General features: G+C 39.4%; 1 protein-coding gene across 1 annotated transcript in view; it reads right to left on the bottom strand.

Annotated features, from left to right (window-relative positions):
• The window catches only part of dnah5 (dynein, axonemal, heavy chain 5), a 103,367-nt gene that overhangs the window by 76,984 nt on the left and 5,593 nt on the right, over positions 1 to 20,790 (bottom strand). The window contains exons 2-18 of the mRNA XM_051956990.1: positions 12,196 to 12,330; positions 11,934 to 12,018; positions 11,546 to 11,718; positions 10,710 to 10,922; positions 10,037 to 10,174; positions 9,401 to 9,574; positions 9,091 to 9,204; positions 8,880 to 8,987; positions 8,393 to 8,515; positions 7,318 to 7,533; positions 6,639 to 6,665; positions 3,787 to 3,894; positions 2,923 to 3,008; positions 2,388 to 2,595; positions 2,162 to 2,275; positions 1,701 to 1,907; positions 1,386 to 1,466 (exon numbers count right to left, since the gene is read on the bottom strand). Coding sequence (XP_051812950.1) covers positions 1,386 to 1,466; positions 1,701 to 1,907; positions 2,162 to 2,275; positions 2,388 to 2,595; positions 2,923 to 3,008; positions 3,787 to 3,894; positions 6,639 to 6,665; positions 7,318 to 7,533; positions 8,393 to 8,515; positions 8,880 to 8,987; positions 9,091 to 9,204; positions 9,401 to 9,574; positions 10,037 to 10,174; positions 10,710 to 10,922; positions 11,546 to 11,718; positions 11,934 to 12,018; positions 12,196 to 12,330 — 2,310 coding nt within the window. The remainder of the gene's footprint in view (positions 1 to 1,385; positions 1,467 to 1,700; positions 1,908 to 2,161; positions 2,276 to 2,387; positions 2,596 to 2,922; positions 3,009 to 3,786; positions 3,895 to 6,638; positions 6,666 to 7,317; positions 7,534 to 8,392; positions 8,516 to 8,879; positions 8,988 to 9,090; positions 9,205 to 9,400; positions 9,575 to 10,036; positions 10,175 to 10,709; positions 10,923 to 11,545; positions 11,719 to 11,933; positions 12,019 to 12,195; positions 12,331 to 20,790) is intronic.

Here is a 20,790-nt window from a genome sequence, read left to right as displayed (position 1 = left end):
CACTACAAAACAGTCAAAAAAATTTTGTCAAAGTAATAATGCGAGGAAAATAACCTCTTTGATTAAAGGAAAAGACGGGGACACTGAATATGGGTTACCACAGAAAATCAGAAACTAACTGCTACTACTATAACTACTTTAGGCCTCTGTGGAAAATCTTTTAGGTGATGTGTTTTGATGTTTAGTTCCATTCTGAGTGTTTGCTCATGACCTCATGTCTGTTCTTAGAGCCTTGTATTCTGAATGTTTATCAGTCTTTCAAGAATTCCAGCCCTGAGCCCTTTGGTACATATAATTCTGCACCCCAGAGAAGAGCCACTTGGCACAAATCCCTGGTTTACAGACGCTTTTGTTATGACAACGAGGCACTACCTGGGATTTCAAGTGTTAATCACCAGCCATTATCAAGGACAATGCTCACATTCCTCAGAAATGGTCCTCATTTCAAAATGAATAGATAGTAGCCAGAGCCATCTGGCACAGTTCTGGGAGTAAAAATCATGGCAAAACCTGAGATTTCAAGTGTTAAAGCAAAAAGTTTGCGTATTTTCAAGTGTTATTAATTCTTACCTATTCCATTGGCCTACAGTAAAATATTAATATGTTTTTATTTGTTTGTGTTTTAACTTTGCTATTTTAAAATGCATCAAGTTAGAGCGAGGTTTTGGTAATAGTACCGGCAAGAATTTAAAACTACTTTCACCCCTGGTCTAAAATCATATGTAATTACTAAATAAGTTAAATCATGTCACTCTTTTGTTTGGATCACAAATATTCTGGCATTACTTTATACTGTACTGATGTGTCCTGTAGAGGAGTGGGCAATAAGTAGCATTTCTCTTTTTTTTTTAGTTGAAACATTACAAATCATTCTAATGACTACCTTTACTTCTACTTTGGGGCTTTGGAGGCTTTATTAACAATGGGTTAAGGCTAAATATATACACACTTGTGCTTCCAAGAGAAAAAAGTAGAATAAAACATCAGGAAAGAAAAACTATAAACCTTTGTTGCATCGTAAAAATCAAAACAAACTAGCTATCATTAAATGGAGCCCAACATATTCTATATGCAGTAAATTATTTGAATTCTAAGACATTATTAAATATTTGTTAACCTATTATTAAGGTAGTGTCTACAGATACGGACCCGTACCCGTAGCCTGTGGCCTACGGATACGGCACTTTCCCTTACCATAAATATTAATGAGCCGTATATAAATATTAGCATCAACCTATTATTAATATAGAAATTTACCAATTCATTGTAAATTAATTTCTTTCTGATGTTATATATAATATTATTAGATCCCAAATGTACTGATATCACTACAAAATTAACAAATAGCATGTTAGATGTGAATTAAACCTTGAATCAAATCTTACCTTAGCTACATGCGGCGTGGCCAGCTGTTCAAAAGCACTCTGAATCTTTGCCCGCACTCTTATGTTCTCACTCAACATTAACTGAAATGAAATAGATGTTACTACATTTGATATATTCATTCTCAAAAGTGAATTACCTTCGTTGCATGACTTTTCACAATATCCTGCTGTCCTGCTCTCATTTTCAGCCTTACATTTTATAGTCTATAACTTTGTGTGGATTTCTAACAACACCGACTATATAGTTTTTCTTTTCTTATCTTGCATGTTGAAGTTTTATGCATTTGCAGGTGCTTGAAACTGTGCAATATTCACCTGTAATTTGTTGTAGTTCTTTATGAAGATGTCCTGTTTCAGTTGCAGCAGAGCAGCAAAGGGAGGGATCTCCAGATTCATCCTGATCATGCAGTTCACTTCCCTAATCTGGGTCAGAACCTCTGGGTCGAGGTTCACAAACAGCTCCCCTGTTTCTGGTGACCGGACCAGCAGAGAGGCCTTCAAGCCGACCCTCGCATCCTCCATCTAGGCATCAAGGAGGGCCAGAGGGTTAAGTGGGGGTTATGAGAAAGATGAGAATGGAGAGGGCGGAGGTAGACAGGAAAAAATGGATTAAGAAACAGTAAAATAGTGACAAAAAAATAGGAGAAAGCAACAGGTGGGAAGAAAATGATAGAAAACACACGTGTCACCATACATGTGGTAAACCATAAATATCCATTGTTCATATGCATGCTCCTAAGGCAAATGTGCTATTTTCTTTCTGTTTCTCCCTTTACCGTTGTCATCCAGTTGCTATGGTGGAGGATCTCAAACTCCAACAGGGCTCTTGCTACTCTGTTAAAGTTCCTGATGATCGTCTTCGCCTCCGGTGTGGACAGAACTCCTGGATGCTGCATGGGATGGAATGACACTGAAAAACTTTGAAGGGAAATGCATTGACATTTGTATTCTAGATTAAATCTAAAACGGCCAAATTAAATAGAGGCAGAAATTCAACATTACCTGTTGAAAGAGATCCATGGGAACCTGGATCCGGCTGTATAGCTGCCGAGCCCACATGATCCGACCAGCTACAGGGGGCAAGTCTCTGCCGATGGGGGGATCCAGCTTCTGCTTCATGTACATCTTGGAAATCATTTCAATGTCCCGGCCATAATTCAGCAGGATATGTTGATACTTCTCGTCAATGCCAAGATCTGGGATGCCCAGTCTGTTTCGAGTGAGTCCAAAAATACAGTCAGATTTCATGTGAATTCGAAAATAGACTAAACTAATATTACGCTCGTAAATAGTAACAATGGCTTTATTTTGTTTTAGACATGCTAATACATGATGTGAGCTGAAATGTGCAAAAAGAAATGTGGAATTAATGTATCAGAATGCACCTGTGTTTGACTGGTTTAGAGGAGAATGCAAGGTAAATGTACCTATAGTTAAATAATTTGTTGGGACGGTGAAGCCAATGACCCAGGATTGACGTATGTTGCAAAGTTAGCTCAACAATTTATATGCTAAGAAGGTGTTAGTGTTGCACTACCTTTCAAATTTCTTCAGCACATCTAGTGCTCTTTCTGTGTTTTGAATTTTTTCAAAGGTGATATCCATGAACCTCTTCAGCTGGTCCTGGAAACACAAACGCCAACAACAGCATTTTTTTTAAAAAAAAGGGCCAATGGAGGTGAAACTGTTTGTATGAATGAACCCAAACCTCTCTGCACCCCCTTACCTCCCACTGTGGTATAATGAGGGGCTGGCCACAGATGTTTTCATGTTTTTACAGCACATCGAGCATAAATTCAGCTTGACCAACATGTCAGAATTCTGTTGTAGTTGTAAGGCACAACTTATAACTTGGGCTTTAGTGACCTCATATTGGGATTAGTAGCATTTACTGAAGATATTAAGCCATTTAAGGTCATGTAGGCAGTATTTTCTGGCCTTATTGTGACAGAATTCTATAATAAACTTCATGATATTGCAATTCAAGTGGCCTAAGAGGCAACTAGACTTCTACACCTCCATTGACTCCATTTTCAAGTTTTAGAAAATCTAGTGTGTGACAGGAAACTTTCATCAATCACAGGTCTTTTTACCCAGAGCAGAAAGTATAGCATAAAGAGCTGCATTTAGGGTTGCAGTGGGTCAGATGAAGTAGTTCCACTCAGAAGAGCATGATTTGAATCTTGCTGTGAAGTCACAAGTGAATGTTGATTTTTAGCTCGAGTATTGTTGAAGCCTGTACATATTCCAGCGTTCATCTGGAATGAGGCTTAGAACAGAGAGGGGAGCGCTGCATGTATTGCATGTGGCTGTATTTCTGCCTTTTTTCTACTTCTTTTTGCTTCAACTGTATTGTGTGTGCAATGTAGAGGAAAACAAGTTGTGTTCACAGTTTACTTACATGGAGCTCAGAGGTGCTTTTGCAGAATTGCTCATAGTCCACATCGAAGTCAGTTCTTGTCTGATCGAGGAAACTGTACTGTTTTTTCTTCATGGCAAGCACAGTAGCCTGTTATGTACACAGGCATTCAGACATACAAACACACATGCATACGTTAGTTTTTCTTAGTCTTACTACTGAGTTTTCACATGATCTGCTGATCTACCCCAACAATTCAAACTTGAGTCACTCTTGTGTTCTATTTTCAACAATTTCTTTCCATGTGTCAGAACTAAAGGATGGAAACATCATCTGGGAGATAATCAGGGTTTTGAAACAAGACTGACTAATAACTGAAATGTAACACCACATCTTGAAGCTTAACGGTAATTACAGATGTACTGCAAACCTAACTTTCCATTTCTCCAAGCGCAGAAGCCTGCAATCTCGTTTAATCCAGCTCTGTTTGGTTACTCTTATCATGAAAGGACTGGGCAGCATGCAACTAAACATTTACTCAGTTTATTGAGCTTTAATCTATTCAGGGAGTCTCAATGAGATCAAGATCCGAAAACTGCCGTCACACACACATGCACACACACACACATAACCACACTAATTAAAACAGCTCTGAATAGTGTTAGAAATATATGCATGTGAAGTTAAATCCCTCAGAGGAACGAGCGTCTATAACTTCAGGCTGCGTTGTAGCTCATTACTGTAGTAAGGTGCATTCGCATGGAAACCAAGAAGTTTCAAAACCAGACTCTCCTGTGATCTGTGGTTACGGTTATCAACTCTAAACTCTAGTGAAGATGTTAAATGGGTCGGACATTCAGATAGCAAGGCTTTACAAAGACACAGAGCTGCTGAAGCCTTCCGGGTGCCACTGATGACCATCCAGTCTTTTCATATAACCAGCAGTGGTGAGTGACGATGTCTGTCTGCAGCATTGAATAAAAAGGCAGAGGAAGAACGTAGAAGATACCTCTGTAATCTAATATAGTTTGTATGGTGGACCGCATATTTTTATAGAACAGAATAGAATACAATAGAATCACTTTATTCATCCCCGAAGGGAAATTCAGTAAATATATATCTGTATTTATTTATATTTATTTATAATATATTGTAAAATATTATAAAATGAGAATGAATTGATCTGTAATTGTATACTGACAGTCAATAGAAACTTTGAGGTAGAAATGTACGCAGAATTCGACTTGTAGGGGGGTTGTAAATATTCATTGTGGATTTACGGATGATCTAGTGCCCTGGTAGTTGAGATGATGAGTTGTCATTTCGTCATGATTCATTGCACATGGGTTGGTCACTTTGCAAAAGTGAACCAAATACACACCAAGCAATACTCAGTGAGTATCTGCACAATTTGAGAATGGGGTTTGAAGGCCTATATAAAGGCCCAAAAAAGGCCACCACTGTTAGTCCTGTGAACAGCATCATACCGCGTCTATCACATGAACAACGTCTCCGGGCACTGGGTATGGTGGAGGCCGGTTTGAGCTACAGTGATGTAGCCAGGCGTATGGGCTGTTCCCAACCCACAATCAGAAGCCTGGTCCAAAGCATGCGCCAACGAATTGCTGCCTGCATCGAAGCAAATGGAGGCCATACTCGGTATTGACTGTTGTGACTTTGTGTTTGGCAGGTGCCGTTTTCTTTTGTGAAATTCTTTATTCTGAAATCATTCTTGAAACTTTAGATTTTTGTTTCTGTATGCCAATATGCTAAACAAATGATTCATATGAAGAAAATCCAGTTTCGGGCTTCAGAATAAAAATTATGTTGAAAAATATGGTCTCAAAGTTTTTAATGACTGTCAGTGTATAAGAATTCAGTTAGTTTCTCAGCAAGATGTTTAACAAGTTTCATAGGACACCATGCAATCAATCAAAATCCCTAAATGTTTACAATGCTGGACTGTATAGGTTTGGACTTTCAAACATAATAGTATTGGGAACATCAGTGGCACAAATATTTTTGAAATGCATAAAGTTTGTGTTTTTTAGTGTTTGGAGCAAGTTTTAAATTAAACAGGGATGTTTGCTGGCCTGTAATTCTGCAGAATTACAGCCTGGTTTGCACTGACATACAAGATGGTGTCAGAAATTTAATGAAGAACTGACATACAGTTAAAAAGCACTTAGGCTACTGATAACAACATGAATGCTGCATGAATGTATATAGGACGACGAGGAAAGGCTTTTGTGTCACAGTCAAGGGGTCGAGACTGTGGAATAATTTGGATACAGAACTGAAGCAAAGCCTTAATATTGTCCAGTTTAAACAGAGATATAAACAAAAAGTTTTTGGAAAGTATAAAGAACATACAAATCAGTAGGAGTATCTGGCCAAATGATTTAATATTTATTTAAGGAAAGTATAAAGAACAAAGAAATCTGTAGGAGGAATTGGCCCAATGATTTAATATTGATTTATTGATGTGTGTGGTGTGTGGGATAGCTGTATGTTATTGCTATTCAATTTTGGTTATATAGAAATAAATTGCTAATAAAGTAACCTTGTTCGGGGTGGGATTAAATAAGTTTTGTCTTCTTCCCACTCTCTTTCGAACATATATGATTTGTAAATTTATGTGATGCCTTGTTTCAGCTGTGGTTTTATTTTGTATAAGCTGCATTAGTTGTCTGTTAATTTTATGTTTGAAATAAATACTTTTCATTTCATTTCATTTCAATCTGAAATAAACAGAGGTTAAACTGCTGCTTCTCTGTTCATGTCCCATGCAGTTAGTATTGTCATAGTGTTATTTGTATAGTCATGCTTCAACAATAAAAATAGACCATGCATTGCTAAAAGCTGGAGGCCTGTGAGACCAGTGGATACATTACCTTCCATTTCTCCTGCATTTCTACAGTCTGTGCATTCAAGGAAGCAGAAACACATGGATAGAAAACATCAATATACTCTCAAGGGGAAATGCCTGTACACCAATTACAGACAGTGTACTGCCTATTGAAGAAACCCTTGTTTCTATAACCCATGGTGGTACAATGTGAAATAACTATCCTACACTGCAGGAAACTGGGAAAAAAATACAATAATTTGGCAACATCATCTCTTATTGTCAAGCCTGCACTGACGTTGTTACTGTCAATGCATTCAATATGACAAAAAATATAAAATGCCTCTTTCTTCTGATTTCCTGAATACATCACAGACTTTGTCTGTGATGTGTTTGTAGCACATCAGTACAGGTCTATTTGAAAAACTTTTCTTCATTTTCTATTCAGAGAAATCTTTCAAATATTTTCACATTTAAGTCATTCTTAAAGGGCCGCAAGAACACATTATTGTTTTTCATATTTCATGTATACATTAGTTATAAAAGAGATGCATAACTTGATGTCTTCATTGTAGCCTGCTGTAGAAGCTCTTATTTGCAGATAACACATCTGAGAACAACAGATGGCATGGGGAACACTGGCTCAGCTGGCTAACATCAGCATTTCATCCGTTAATGCAATGTCTCACTGTTTTGACCACATTCTGATTTAACCGTATACCCACCTGATATCTGGTTGCCATGGTCTCCAGTCCCTCGATCTTGGAGTCCTGGAGGGCAGAGTAGGTGGAAATGGTGCTGAACATCTCCAGGATCTTGTTGAGTCGTTGCTGAAATGTGTCAAACTTTCGAAAGATTTGCACTTCACAGAAGTCAAACTGCCTCTCTGAGGGAGTCTCTTCCAGTTTCTTTTTGGTTTTATGGAAACACCGTTGATACTCCTGAACAACACAGTTCAACACTCATTATCACACATGTATCATGTTAAGGTGGTCATGATTTCTGGTTGAAGAGTAACTTTACATCCTGGGAGATATCATGGAAATGGCAAAGTCTGTATTCTATAAGAGCAACAACTATCTTAGAATACACACATATAGTTAAAAAAATACACACATATATATATATATATATATACATACATACATACAATTGTTTGGTTGGCATATCTTTATTAATTAAAGGCATTAGAGGAGATTTAATTTCCTACGACTTTGAACGTAGCATGCGCATACAACCTCTCCCTCACCCCCCTCTAACCTCCCCCCTCTTAACATTTACAAAGAAACGCCCCCCTCCAGAAACTTGCGTAGCACTCGTGAAGTTGTCTTTTACGGCTGGGTCCCCCTGGATCTTTATCTGCCATTATGTAAAAAAAGATGAGCAAAACAATTCGCCAGCTAACTACGAAGCTATACCAAAGCAACACATACAGAAAACACGTAAGTCCAAGGCGTACGGAATCTACGTAACTAGGCCTGAGCCGGAAGATTTTTGATTGACAGGAAAGGGAGCAAACCAAACGCCTCGGTCCGAGCGCTTTGATTGGCTGATGTTTTTCAGGTCCTGCCATGTCCACAGTTATTTTTTTTAATTTTTTATTCTTTTAGAGACCATACATACAAGTCCACTAAAGGTCAGTATATTTATTTTATGTGAATCAGACAAATTAAACAAAAAAAACATCCTCCATAATGCCTTTAACTAAATTAATACAGCTACACTGCTGCAAAGAAAGCACATTCATTGACAAGGAAAACACACAAACAACATATTATTCCAATAAGCAGTAAATATTACCTGGTATAGGTGAATTGCAGCTTTGATTTTCTCAGCAACAACTTCCTGAGGTTGGTCCCATACGGAATTAGAGCCATTACTGGTGATGTAGGCTTTGCAGGCTGTGATCATCTGGTTTGTCACCTGAAGATATAGATGGTGACATGAAGATGTTATTTGAATTTTTGAGACGAAACATGAAACCAAAAAATATTTTCAAATTATCATCCGCACTTGTCAAAAGTCAAAGGAGCAATTTGTCTGAGTGCTGACAATCATTTTCCGTTCCCATTTGTTAATAAGTAAATCCTTTAATTTGTACAAATTAAATGGAAATGTTTGTGCTTCAAAGTGGGCAAAAAATGACTGTTCCAATGCTTCTTTTTATTCATCCACAAAAAGCCTGAAAATTACAGATCTCAAAAACACCTTCTCTGAATCCCATTGCTGATTAAAAGACAATTCACTTCATCTTTGTTCCATTTTGCAGAGTAGCCGCAGTCCCTACCTTGAGAAAAAGTGATATAATCTTTTCTGATGTGTTGTAGTAACGAGAAATGCTGTGAATCATCCTGATGGCGTGAATCAGCCCTGGGATCGCGTCCACCATTGACACCTGGAGTAAAACAGAAATCACACAAAGTTACATATCTGTCTTACATGTGCAGTTAGATATACTTGACCACTCAGCTTTGAAAAAGACAGAAGTGTTTTCTTACAGGGTCGCTGTTGTAGAGCGGGTCACAGAACTTCTCCAGGCTATAGAGGTACTTGACATTGTCTTTGGCCTCATTGGTTGCATCGGTGATCCTAATGTCCAACTCCCGCCACGACTGCATCAAACGCACCCTTATTACAAATAATGCAGGACTACACTCTAAACATTATCATCTTAAGCACTTTACATGGAATATTTTTGTAAAAACATCATCTTAAAGGAAAACTAGAATGAAACACTGAAATGAAGGATAGAGAACATTTTCTCAGAACCAAAACTAGCAAAGTAAAGTGCAAGAAATGTGCACAGACCTTTATTAGTTTAGATTTGGCCATCAACAGCACGCCCAGCACAGCCTTGACACTGGGGCTCTTCAGCTGGTCCAGGAGGTAGTTGAAACGAGACATTCGTTTCTTCCAGTGGTCCAGTTCAGCCCGAGGGCCCAGATCAGCCTCCTTTCTCACCTGTTCGCTCTCCTCTAGAACCTGGAGAATATTTTGAGATATTTTCTCAGTGTTTAAGCATTTTCTCTACAGTTCATACCTTTGCTTTTTCTGCATTTCACATATTCCATTTATTGTGGCAGATTTGCACCCCTCCCTGATGATAGTTGAATAAATTACCTATATGGCAAAAAAAAAAATACAAAATACATACATTGCATCTGCACTGTTTGACAGTGCTGCCTCCTTTCAAGACTAACATACATTTTAAGCATTTGCTCTTCCAGCTTTATGAAATATTTAGCGCATAGAGAATCACATTTTTGTCTCGCACTGGAGCTGTAGAGTTTCACCTGCTACACATTCAAAGCGCATTCAAAGAGAACCCAAGCAAACCTAGATCCGGGAATAAATTGTCTTTTAAAATCGGGCCACAAGCTGCAGAAGAGCACAACATCACAGAAAGTCTCACGAGAAATGGAACGCTTGGAACTAACTTCTTACCTGCTCTATTTGTTTGATCCACACTTTCATGCAGGCCTCCATCTTCTCCATGGTCTCTGTGCTGTTGGCTGCTGCCACGTAGTCTGATGGGCCTTTCAACACCCGCAAATCAAATGTGTCGCACTCTTTCAAGGTAACCTGGAGGCAAGACATGACAGGATTCATGTTTATTCTTCAGTCTGTGATGTGTGTAATTGATTTGTCTATGAAAGTGGCTGTTTGCTCCTAAATAAGCTTCGGCAAAAATGTTGTATTACAGGGAATACACTATTGGAGCTGAAAGCGATTCAAAGATGATCAAACAGCTTTAATTGGGCATCCAAGTAGCTCAACTGGCTGAGCGGGTGACCCATAAACAGTGGCTATAATCTCCAAAGCTTAAGCCTCAGTTTGATTCCAGCTCTTGGCCCCTTGCTGCAGGTCTTCCTCCCATTCTTTTCCCTACTTTCATGTCCGACTCAACTTACATGTCAAAAAAATTAACTTAAAAAAAACCAGCTTTAATTAATCCATGTTATTATTTGCAAAGCAGCTTATAAATTCCTAGGCACTGGCACAGGTTTCATATCTGCACAAATACTGAAAGTCGCTTGTCGTGATGTCCTGCTTTGGTCATGTGGTCAATTTGGCTACATACCTCTTTGGTTGGTTTATGTACGAGTGCGTTTCTTACCTTTTCTTGCAGACTCTCCTCTGCTCCAGCCAGAACAGACACAAAGCTTTCCAGTGAGGATATGAAGTCCTGTTTGACAGCCTTGGAATGGGCCAGCTCCCCCCAGCCATGGTTCATCTTCCTCAGCGTAGGGATGAAAATCTCAGAGAGCAACTGCTCCACGCTTTTTAGCAGACCCACCTCTGTCGTGTCCAACATGTTGAAATTCACATCCTGAAAACAGAAAATAATCTAATACTGTATATGCATCCCTGAGAAAAAAAACCCTCCATGAAACATTATACAAGTGTAACAGCAAAATGTTCCTCATTTAACTAAGCAAACATGATTAGCTTTAATATCAAATGTCATTTAAATTATTTGCTAGTACAGTAAGTCTTGCACAGTAGCAGTCATGGACACAAGCTCCATCTCTTTCTCTGTTACAAACACAAACACACTGTCCTTTCTGCCCTTTCTGCTCTGAGCATCTTGCAGCAGACATGACCTGTTATTAGTGGTGGTGATTAGCTTTGCTGCTGACAGCAGGTGATCAGAAAGAATCAATAGCCAGAACTGCCTGTACTGCTGCAGAAGCCCCCAATAGCTCAGTATCTCTGGATGAAAGAGGCTTTCTTAGTTAATGCTAATCATTTATCAGACAAACAGGAAAATCACTGTAAAATAGATGGCAGATGTCCCTAGGGAAATGAATGTTTTTCTTAATTTATTCAGATTTTTTGGATTGTGTAATGTTGGTGGGCAAACAGACAAAGTGAGCGATCAACCTTCACTTAGCTTGAGCAAACGTAATGATTTTCCACTTAGAATTTCCACAACAGTACAAAGTGACTCACTCTATGTATGTTCTCAGAGGTGATTGTCTTCAAAGAGCTGGCTCTGGTGAAGAAGACACACACTCCAGTCAGAGCCACGTCTCTCCCGTCTGTTACAAACAATTTGGACTTCTTGCTGTGACCGGGCTGCTGGGAAACAAGCTGTGAAGCTGCAGAGGCTGCAGATGTGGCTGCTGAAAGAAAGACGTGGACACAGAAACAACCAAAGGTATCACGGCACCCATGCATCTTTGACTTCCTAATGTGGTCTTAGTACTATGGAATTTGGCATCACTGACAAAGACAATTTCATAAAGGACAAAACCTAAAACTAATGCATTGCAATCAATTACATCGAATGAACTCTTTTCATACATTTTTGATGCAATAAGTGCTATTTTCATGTTACCTGCTTCGTTTTGCTCAGTGGCTTGGTAGAAGAACATGAGGTGTGGAAGACCGTTAGCCACAAAGAACTGCTCCATACGGTCAATCTGAGAACAATGAAAAGACAGCATTGAGATCATTTAGGCTTCTTAGCACTAGATGAACAGTGCAGTTATAGTTAAAGTCTTCATCCTAATAAACCGCAGTAATATTTTTTGCAAAGACTATCACAACTGTGTGTTTTAGTGTTTCAGGCTGGTGTAGTGGAACTGGGTGTAAAATACCTGATGTCCGTCCAGTATGGCATCTTCCACATCAGCCTTCTCCAGTCCCAGACATGAGGCCACAATACTAAGGATGTAGTCATGTCTTCCATCCAGCTGAGCCCGCTTAGCTTCACGCTCCTCTTTCAACTTTTGCTAAGCAGAAGGTACAGACCATTTGTATTAATATCAGCATAGCCTGTCATACTGTAAGTCAACTTGGTGTTGAAGTGAATGGCTTTCTAAACTTCATTCTAAACTGTCTGATATTAAGTCTTCATGGAACAGCATGCAATCTTTAAGTTATGCTTTGCATGCTTGGAATGATTGCAGCTCTCCTGTGGCCTTACATTTTAACTCTGACACCATCTAAATCACAATCCATTCAAAGAATCTCAGTATCTTTCTGTACTTTGATTATAGCTCCACCAAATATCAAAAACAGGTGTTAGGATCCCACAAGAATTTCAATACACTGCTTAATTTTCATCCTTCCATGTCTCCCCTGTGACTCTCTTTGTATTCACTCAGACAGAAAAACACAAACTGAAGATTTTGTTAGAATGGGTTAAAACCAGTTTACAACAAGCAATGGCTTAAATTTAGGATGGTGGAACAGCAAAATCAACCACAACGGGTTGCCAGGTTCTGCTGCTTAGTAACACAGGAACAAGGTCAGCCAATAAATTACATGAAGCCTGGTGGTACATGGTGTGTTGGCTGCAGGGTGCATTTAAATTCTCTCATTTACTCTTCATTTTGTCTGTCTGGAAGTTAAACAGGAGATGACAGCAATAGTTCTTTGTGGCTTAAAATACTTTTTTGCATTGACGTCAGCATGGCCAGACCATCTTTTAACAGGCCCTCTTTCATTCTACTCTGACTGGCTGCCAAAAATTCAACACTTACGAGCCAGCTCTTTTATGCACCAGTCCTTTTTAGACAATTGTTCACAACTGGGTTCAACTTTAACACCAAGAATCACACAATTCATTTCTTGTCGTGTTTTCTCTTCTCTTCTCCTTGTGTGGTGACTACACACCCATGCGGTTGTAGGCTACATTATAAAGCATTGATTTTACCATCATGCAGCCTTGTCCTTAAATGTATGTTTTTTTCACACCAACTAAAGCAGATTGATAAAAATCTGTATGGGGACTGCTGCACAGGACAGACTGTACATGTAAGAATCATATTGAAAAGAACAGATGTGACAGGTTTTGAAGGACAGACCAGATAGAACCTTGCAAGACATGATAATGAACAAAAAAAAGCAAATAAAAGATGTCACATCTAACAGATGGCAAAGGATGATTAGACAGACATGAGGCAATGGGAAAAAAAGAAGTGGAAAAAACAGATAAAATAGATAGATGAGAAAGCAAGAGCGTAGAAAAAGGATTATTTTTACTGAATATGAAAAAGGGTAAAGGGACATAGTTTGGATTATATGGCGAGTTGATATGCGCAATAAGAGGAAAAAGTAGAGGAGGAAGACAAGAGAGCAGCAAAAATGGAAAAAGGTGGAAAATGAAAGGAAGAAGAAATAAAGGGAGAAAAAATGAGCCATAACTACAAAGGGAGAGTTCTATATACATTGTGAGTTAGAGTGTTGAAAAGTCAAGGTACTGGTTCTTGTTAGAGCCTGGGGGTTTGGAGATGTGAAGCCGGGGTGAGGAGGAACAATCTCACAAGCTCTGGGTGTCAACATAGTTAGTGAGAGCAGCGACACATTAGCCCATTATCGGCTTTATAAAAAGACCAGGCAATGCCCAGAGTGACGCGCAATTTTATGTAGCAAAAACAAGACAGACAACACAATTTCTAAGGAGCCCACATAGTGTCAACCTGCATCACCCACAAAATCTTTTGAAATATCAACTTTTCTTATATTATCATTATGGATCAGGTTGAAAATGACTGGTGACTTCAAGAGATAGCAGGATTATTGCAAAGCACAACTTATAAGTTTATGTTGACATCAAGGCTCTGCTACAGAAAGAATGACAGTGAAGAATATGCTGCATAGCTATGAGAACGAAAAGACCTTGTGTAACCACCATCTTAAAAACAGCAACCCAGAGCTCATGTCTGTATGACCACCGCTGCTTTTTCCAGTGGCGCCTGCAGAAATTTTTCATAGGGGTGGCCAGGTGGGGCCACTTAAAATCTTGGGGTGGCACACCAAAACTGAAAAGTCATAATTTCAGGAATTTTATTTTACTAGTACTGTTATTTCTGTCTTTTTTTTTTAAATAATACTGTAGTATGTAGGCGAGCAGAAAACTATCAGAAAGACTTGAGGAAGCACCTATTGATAAACTTGTCTTATGTTATATTTAATGTTACTAATGATCTAATGTGCATAGACTAACAACAGTATAGTTAACATTTTGAGTTAATTTGCTCCCTTCCTTCCTCCTCATCACTATGCCTCTGCTGTTCGTGCGTTGGCTCTCTCGCCTCCTGTGCTAATTTTCTTCTTGAAGAAGAGATGTCTTGACTTTCTCTTCATGGTCTGCAAACTGAAACTAGAAAAACACTTAGAGCGCATCTCCACCAAGGCTGCTGAGTTAACGTATTATTTACAACAGATGAAATCTTCAATTAAAAATGACCTTGTGCTGAGTACAGGCATTTGTTATACATGTGCATGTTATGTATTGATATGAAACTGCATATAAGTTACACTTATGAAGGTGTGTTGATCAGTTCATCACTTTTGGCAAGCTAGTGTTAAAATAACCGTTCCCTCAATGCTTTTATTTTGAAGACGTATTTTTAATGTTGCAGGCTTTTATTTTGTCACCATTCCAGCGGTACAGGAAGTGTTGTCTCAGAAGCGGTTTCTTGACATGACTTAGACGCGAAAAGTCCGAAAATTCACATAAAGATGACAGAAAATGGTTCCACGCTGTTGCTGCCTTGTAAAGGATGTGTTTAAACTTATAAGCACCTAGCGGGGACACGGTGTTACGGGGAAGAAGTGAGGCAAGGACAGACAGGTGAATTTGTGTTCAAATAAGGCTGACGGCTGAACTTAACTGTCTTGCTGGGGTTTGCTGCATGGCGTGGCCAAAATATGTAGCGGTCGCCAGGAATTGATGGAACTCAGAAACACCCCACAGTTTAACCATTTTTTCCTTGTATAATTTCCAACTGATAAATCATTGTCATTTTGTAGTAGGACCACAATCATGTGATCGTCAGCAGGTAGCAGACACAGTGTTCACGTCATGGTTACAGCCTGTGCAGGCTGCTGTATCTGGCAATGGGAAATCTTTAACAAATCCGTGGATCCAGATTGTAAGCCGCATCACTGCTAAAATCTAATCACTTGGTCCTTGTGTCATTTCTAGCCTTCCCTGAAAATTTCATCCAAATATGTTGCTCCGTTTTTGAGTAATGTTTCACAAGGACAGATAGATTCTCAGACTAACAGACTCTCAGACAAACGTACGCCCATCATCACATAACTCCACCACGCATTGGCTGAGTAATAATAGGAGCTGCTAACATTAGCTGACTATGCCTGTAACTCAAATAACTTAAAAAGCACAGCAGTGCTGCTCTGACAGGTTGCTGTAGCAGCAACTTTTGGCACTTACAAAGCACATGTCATGACGAATATTACTTCTCCCCCTTCTTTTAGAAAAGAAATTATGATTTACTCATAGACCTCTGTTCAGATCGGTGCTGCTGATGGATGTGGATCAGTGGCGATGCTGTCAGAGTTTGCAACCTATAGGCTGTACTGGGACCATGGAAAAAGTGCCTAGAAAATGAATTTCGCTCCACTACGCTGGATCTACGTGTTCAATGCATTTTTTCATAGACCATACCCTTCTAGACTCTGGGTTAAAAGTTCTACTCAGAATACTTGTCCGAACTTTATCACCAGCCAGAAATGTGCCTTTATGATAATACCCAAAAAACGAAAATCTGGTGCTGCCATTTTTGCTTGTTTTAAGTGCTGTGTTAATTCTGGCAACACAAAATCTTAATCAAATGTCATAAACACATCTACCAAACATTTGAAACAAGTATTGGTGCCTTAGTGTACACATAGGTGAATTCAGAGTGAGAAATGTAGCTAATTTCTTGAAGGAAACACTTCAACTTAAGTGATTTGCACCCAGCACAATGAAATATATAGTAAATTTAGCTAAAAGCTTATTTGTCATATATTAAAAATATCCCAACCTACTGTGTAATAAAAGATATAGAATAAAAAATGCACACCATGGCCATAAACGGCTGAAAATCAACCGAATTGCTACCACGCCCTCCTAAATCGGAATAATGGCAAAAATGGAATAAGACAAAAAAATAAATGCACAAAAGGTCAGAGTCATTCACAAGTATGGTATAAAACATTTATTCAAATACGACAGTGTCTCTGATTATAAAAATATAGATTAATACACATACAAATATGTTGCAGACTCTCATACATAAGTTTGTGTGCCCTCATGCTGCGGTTGTACTGATGACCACTGATCACCCCATTGATGGATCCTGGGGCAACAACTTCTGACTCATTGAGTATATCTTGCAATCCTGCATCACCAAACCTTTTTCCTAAAATACCTAGGAAAGACATGCATGTATGAAACTCACCTAGTCGAATCACTGGCCGCTTCATGAAATCGTCATTTTTCCAGCGGATTTGTTGAGCTTTGGCATATATAGCTTGGTCAAAAACTAATACTACCTGGTCCAGTTCTAGCTGATCAGCAACTGCAACACTTCTCTTCAGAATTGTGTTAACAGTTGACATCTCTGTCGGTGAAGCCTCAATAACTGGAAGATAATACAATGCTGACTTTTGCAAAGTCGCATTACATTGAAGCATTGTATGGAAACCTGTCTAGCTTGGCACTGTGCATGCTTCAGCATCTGCATACATACTTCTATAAAACGTATGCCAGTTCAGTTTTGGCAGCCGACACAGTATTCAACCTGTATGTTTCTGCCTGCAATGGAACACTTTCCTTGTGAGACAAGCTCTGTGGCCCTTGCCTTTTAGACTGTTGGTGGTGTTCTACAGGGATGCTGGGAGGTGCTTTGAATGTGTAAACTGCCTTCTGTAGCGGTGGTCTGTCTGATTCTGACTCAGTTTCAGTGACAGAACTTTGGAGCATAATGCCATTTGTATGGTGAGTGGTTCCACCACCAGACAGTGTCTCCTCCCCAAAATCAATGTTGTCCCACACCAGTATTGTAGGCACCTTCTTTGAGAAACCCTTTGGGATTTTGTTTTTATTCTCTAGCAGTTGTAGTTCAGCTAGGCTAGTGTCTAGACTGAGTACTGTGTTCCATGAAGCACAATGTCCTAGTCTACTCAGCAATGACAAAAGATTAGATGATCCTGTTAAATGGCGTACAGTTAGCCCAAGGGACAATGACTTTGGTGTCTGCTTTCGACCTTTAGATGCAAGGTAAACAATGTCTTCACAAACAGATAGAACTTTTAGCCTAACATAATCGGGACTATCGACATAACCCACTCCTGTCGCCTCTTCTGATGCCCCTATAATCCATGCAATTAGATTATATAGTTCTTCTGGCACAACAGATTGAGCATCAGACATTTAAATTGTCAGCGGTGGGAGGCCAGGGGCATGCCATACCAGGAGAGTCACTGAGAACCCTCTTTAAGATCAAGCCTGCACTGTAGTGTCCTTGTGACATCAGTAATATTCTGTCCAGATGTTGTGCTAGCCATGTGTTCACTGTCACTTTCAGTTTGGCTTTCAGCTTGGCTTACCTCAGTGGACTCAGTAGATGTACCTGACTGTGGAGGTATCTTTTGTAATAGTCTATCAGCTGACAGTGTCTCAACAAAAACAAGTTCACTGATGTTTCTATTGTCAGGGCAGTGGAAAGTGAGCTGCGGGAAGTCACACGTCAGCTGCCTCTTCAGTAGATCCTGCCTGAAACACAAAAAATTTGGAGAAAGATGAGTGTGTGTGCGCATGCACGTGTGTGTTTACATAAACATACGCGCATACCCTTTTTTGTGAGAATAAGTCAATAACAATTAACCTTGTAGTATTTACTTTTTGTTTACAAGAACCGTGAGAGAAACATGATATTTCGGTTCCCTGTATTCTGAAGCATCAAGACCCTTGTCTTGATGCTTGTCTATTCCGCCAATTTTTCCTGAATAAAATTATCAAATAGGTTTTTGGAACTACAGTTAAACAAACTAAAGACTATGTTGTTTGTCAATGCCTCATTTTGAAATGTACAATGTGTAATAAAATGTTAATGCATTGTAATAACTCACGCTTCATCTGGGGTTGCAGTACCTGTTTCCATAGGCCTTGACAAAAACTTTGTGTACTGTGCGTAACAGGTCCTGTGGTACCGCACCTCCAGGGCCACACAGTGTTTTTCTTTATTGTGCAAAAGCACACTGGTGTCCTCCTTCAGCTCAGCATCCTTCTGCACCGGCCTTTAATAAAATATATAGAGAAAGCCACTGTCTAACGCAGGTTCTGTAAGTTTCCCACCGTTTCCGTGTAAAGTCCTGCACGTCTTCGCCCTAAACTTCTTTGAGATGCATATAGCATTGTTTCGTTCCTTTTTTAGTAACTTTTGAAGGCGGTTTCCTTGTCTTTCTTTTCGTCATCTTCGCTCGTATCTGTGCTAGATGCAGTCGACGCTATGTTGTGTGTTGATCTGAAACCACGGCAACAGGACTCGGCTCCTATTGGTCCACGTGACCAAAAACTGCTGCACGCACTGCAAATCCTCGTCCGCCCGTGTAAATATCACGACGCCACAGTAAAAAAAAGACTGACACAAAAACGCTAATTATTAAAAAATGACTGGAAATGGTGAGTAGAAACTTTTTTTGGGTACTAATTAGCAATAGATATACCTTATAAAGCAGAGTTCATGTAGATCCACTTGAGTGGAACGAACCAACACAATCTTGTTCAGCCAATACAGCCTAATACCCAGAACCAATGGAATGAATGAGTGACTGACATCACTGTTGGACAATGAGCCAATCAAGGGGGAAGGAACCGTCTTTGTCGCCTCTGACTGGCTAACTGCGTACAGTCTGAGCCTTGTCCTTGCTGCAGTGTGAGCTTAAGTGGCAACTGATATTTGTAACTGGCCAGTAGGGTGACCAGCAGATTTGTAGGGGTGGCCACGGCCACCCCAGGCCACCGCTTGGTGGCGCCATTGGCTTCATCATTTATAGACTGATGGTCTTATTTCAAGGCTAGTAAATATTCATGTGATTCTTGAAAGGAAAAAATATTCTGCAAGAGGGGAAATGGTACTAAACAGATTTTTTTAATTCACCTAATCTGACATCACAAAATATATAAGTACAATTGAAGAGTTAATTTGCACAAACATAACTCCGTTTTGCTACGTTTTCAGAAAACTATTTTTTATTGTTTACTTGAAATAATAAACTGAAGTTTAGGGGATTTGACTCAGTAGAAAAATACATGACAAAATAGAGAAAACAAATTATTAGTGTTATTATCTCAAGTAAACAATAAAAAATGAGTTCTGAATATTTATAAAACGGAGGTACCCGTTTTTGCAAATGAACTCTTCAATATATTCAAGCATTTTAAAAAGAATTTAAACAAACCACTGCAGAACTGACAGTGAACCACACCAACCTTGTCTCTGAAGACACACAAAAACACTTGCATCATAGGTCGAGCATAAAAGAAGCATGGCAAGTCAACAGTTGCTGGGCCATCGGCCATTTCACACCTTTTCTCTGCCTTTTTCCAAATTGTATGAACATCCAACTCAGTCTTCAGGGCAGACACAAACAATACAGACACAATGTAGTGTGGTGCAGATTATTCAAACACTAAGTCAGCACCAAATGCAACACACAAACACACACAACACCCCAGCCAACAACAGCACCCTCCAACAATGACAGACACACACATTCACATTTTGTTATTGCCATAACACAGACACAGAAGTCAGCACTAACAGACCCATGCAATGCCAGCTACAACATTAATAGCTTTTCGAAGCAAACAAAGCTCCATCCTGAGATAAGCTATGGCGAGACTGACAATCCCTATAATAAACAAACTGTGGCTTTTGGAATTAAAGAGAAAACAGTTGTGATAAAAAAATGTGCAACGGGACAATTTGGCATCGATGATAAATTTAGTCATTTTTAATCCAAATCTTCTGGGGAACAGATAAAACACACACTGTCCAAGTCTACACAGTAGCTGTGCATAAAGTTTTACAGCTGGTCTTATCCATTTTATTTCAAATCACACGTTTGCGAATTAAAAATGCCAGCAGAGCCAGTGCTTTGCATAATACATGAGAATTATGTGGCTGGGTACACTGAAATGGGAGAGAAACCTCAAAGGGCACAGCCAAACACAAAACAACGGTGCTGCAGGATTATTCTTACCTGAATGACCTTGAACACTATTTGTTTCCAGAGCTGCTTTCTTAACACCTGCGACATGACAGCTCCTCGCCTCCCCAACTCAAGCCTTCTATATCTTCTCTATAGCCTGCAATCACATCCCCATGTACATGTACACAGGGGAGCCGTATACTCTCACCCTTGAAGGGTTTGCCCTATCAAGTTGTCAG

The sequence above is a fragment of the Acanthochromis polyacanthus genome, chromosome 12, assembly GCF_021347895.1.
Source record: "Acanthochromis polyacanthus isolate Apoly-LR-REF ecotype Palm Island chromosome 12, KAUST_Apoly_ChrSc, whole genome shotgun sequence".
Lineage (NCBI taxonomy): Eukaryota > Metazoa > Chordata > Actinopteri > Pomacentridae > Acanthochromis > Acanthochromis polyacanthus.
The sequence above is the reverse complement of the archived record's forward strand: the minus strand, read 5'-3'. Positions and strand labels throughout refer to the sequence as shown.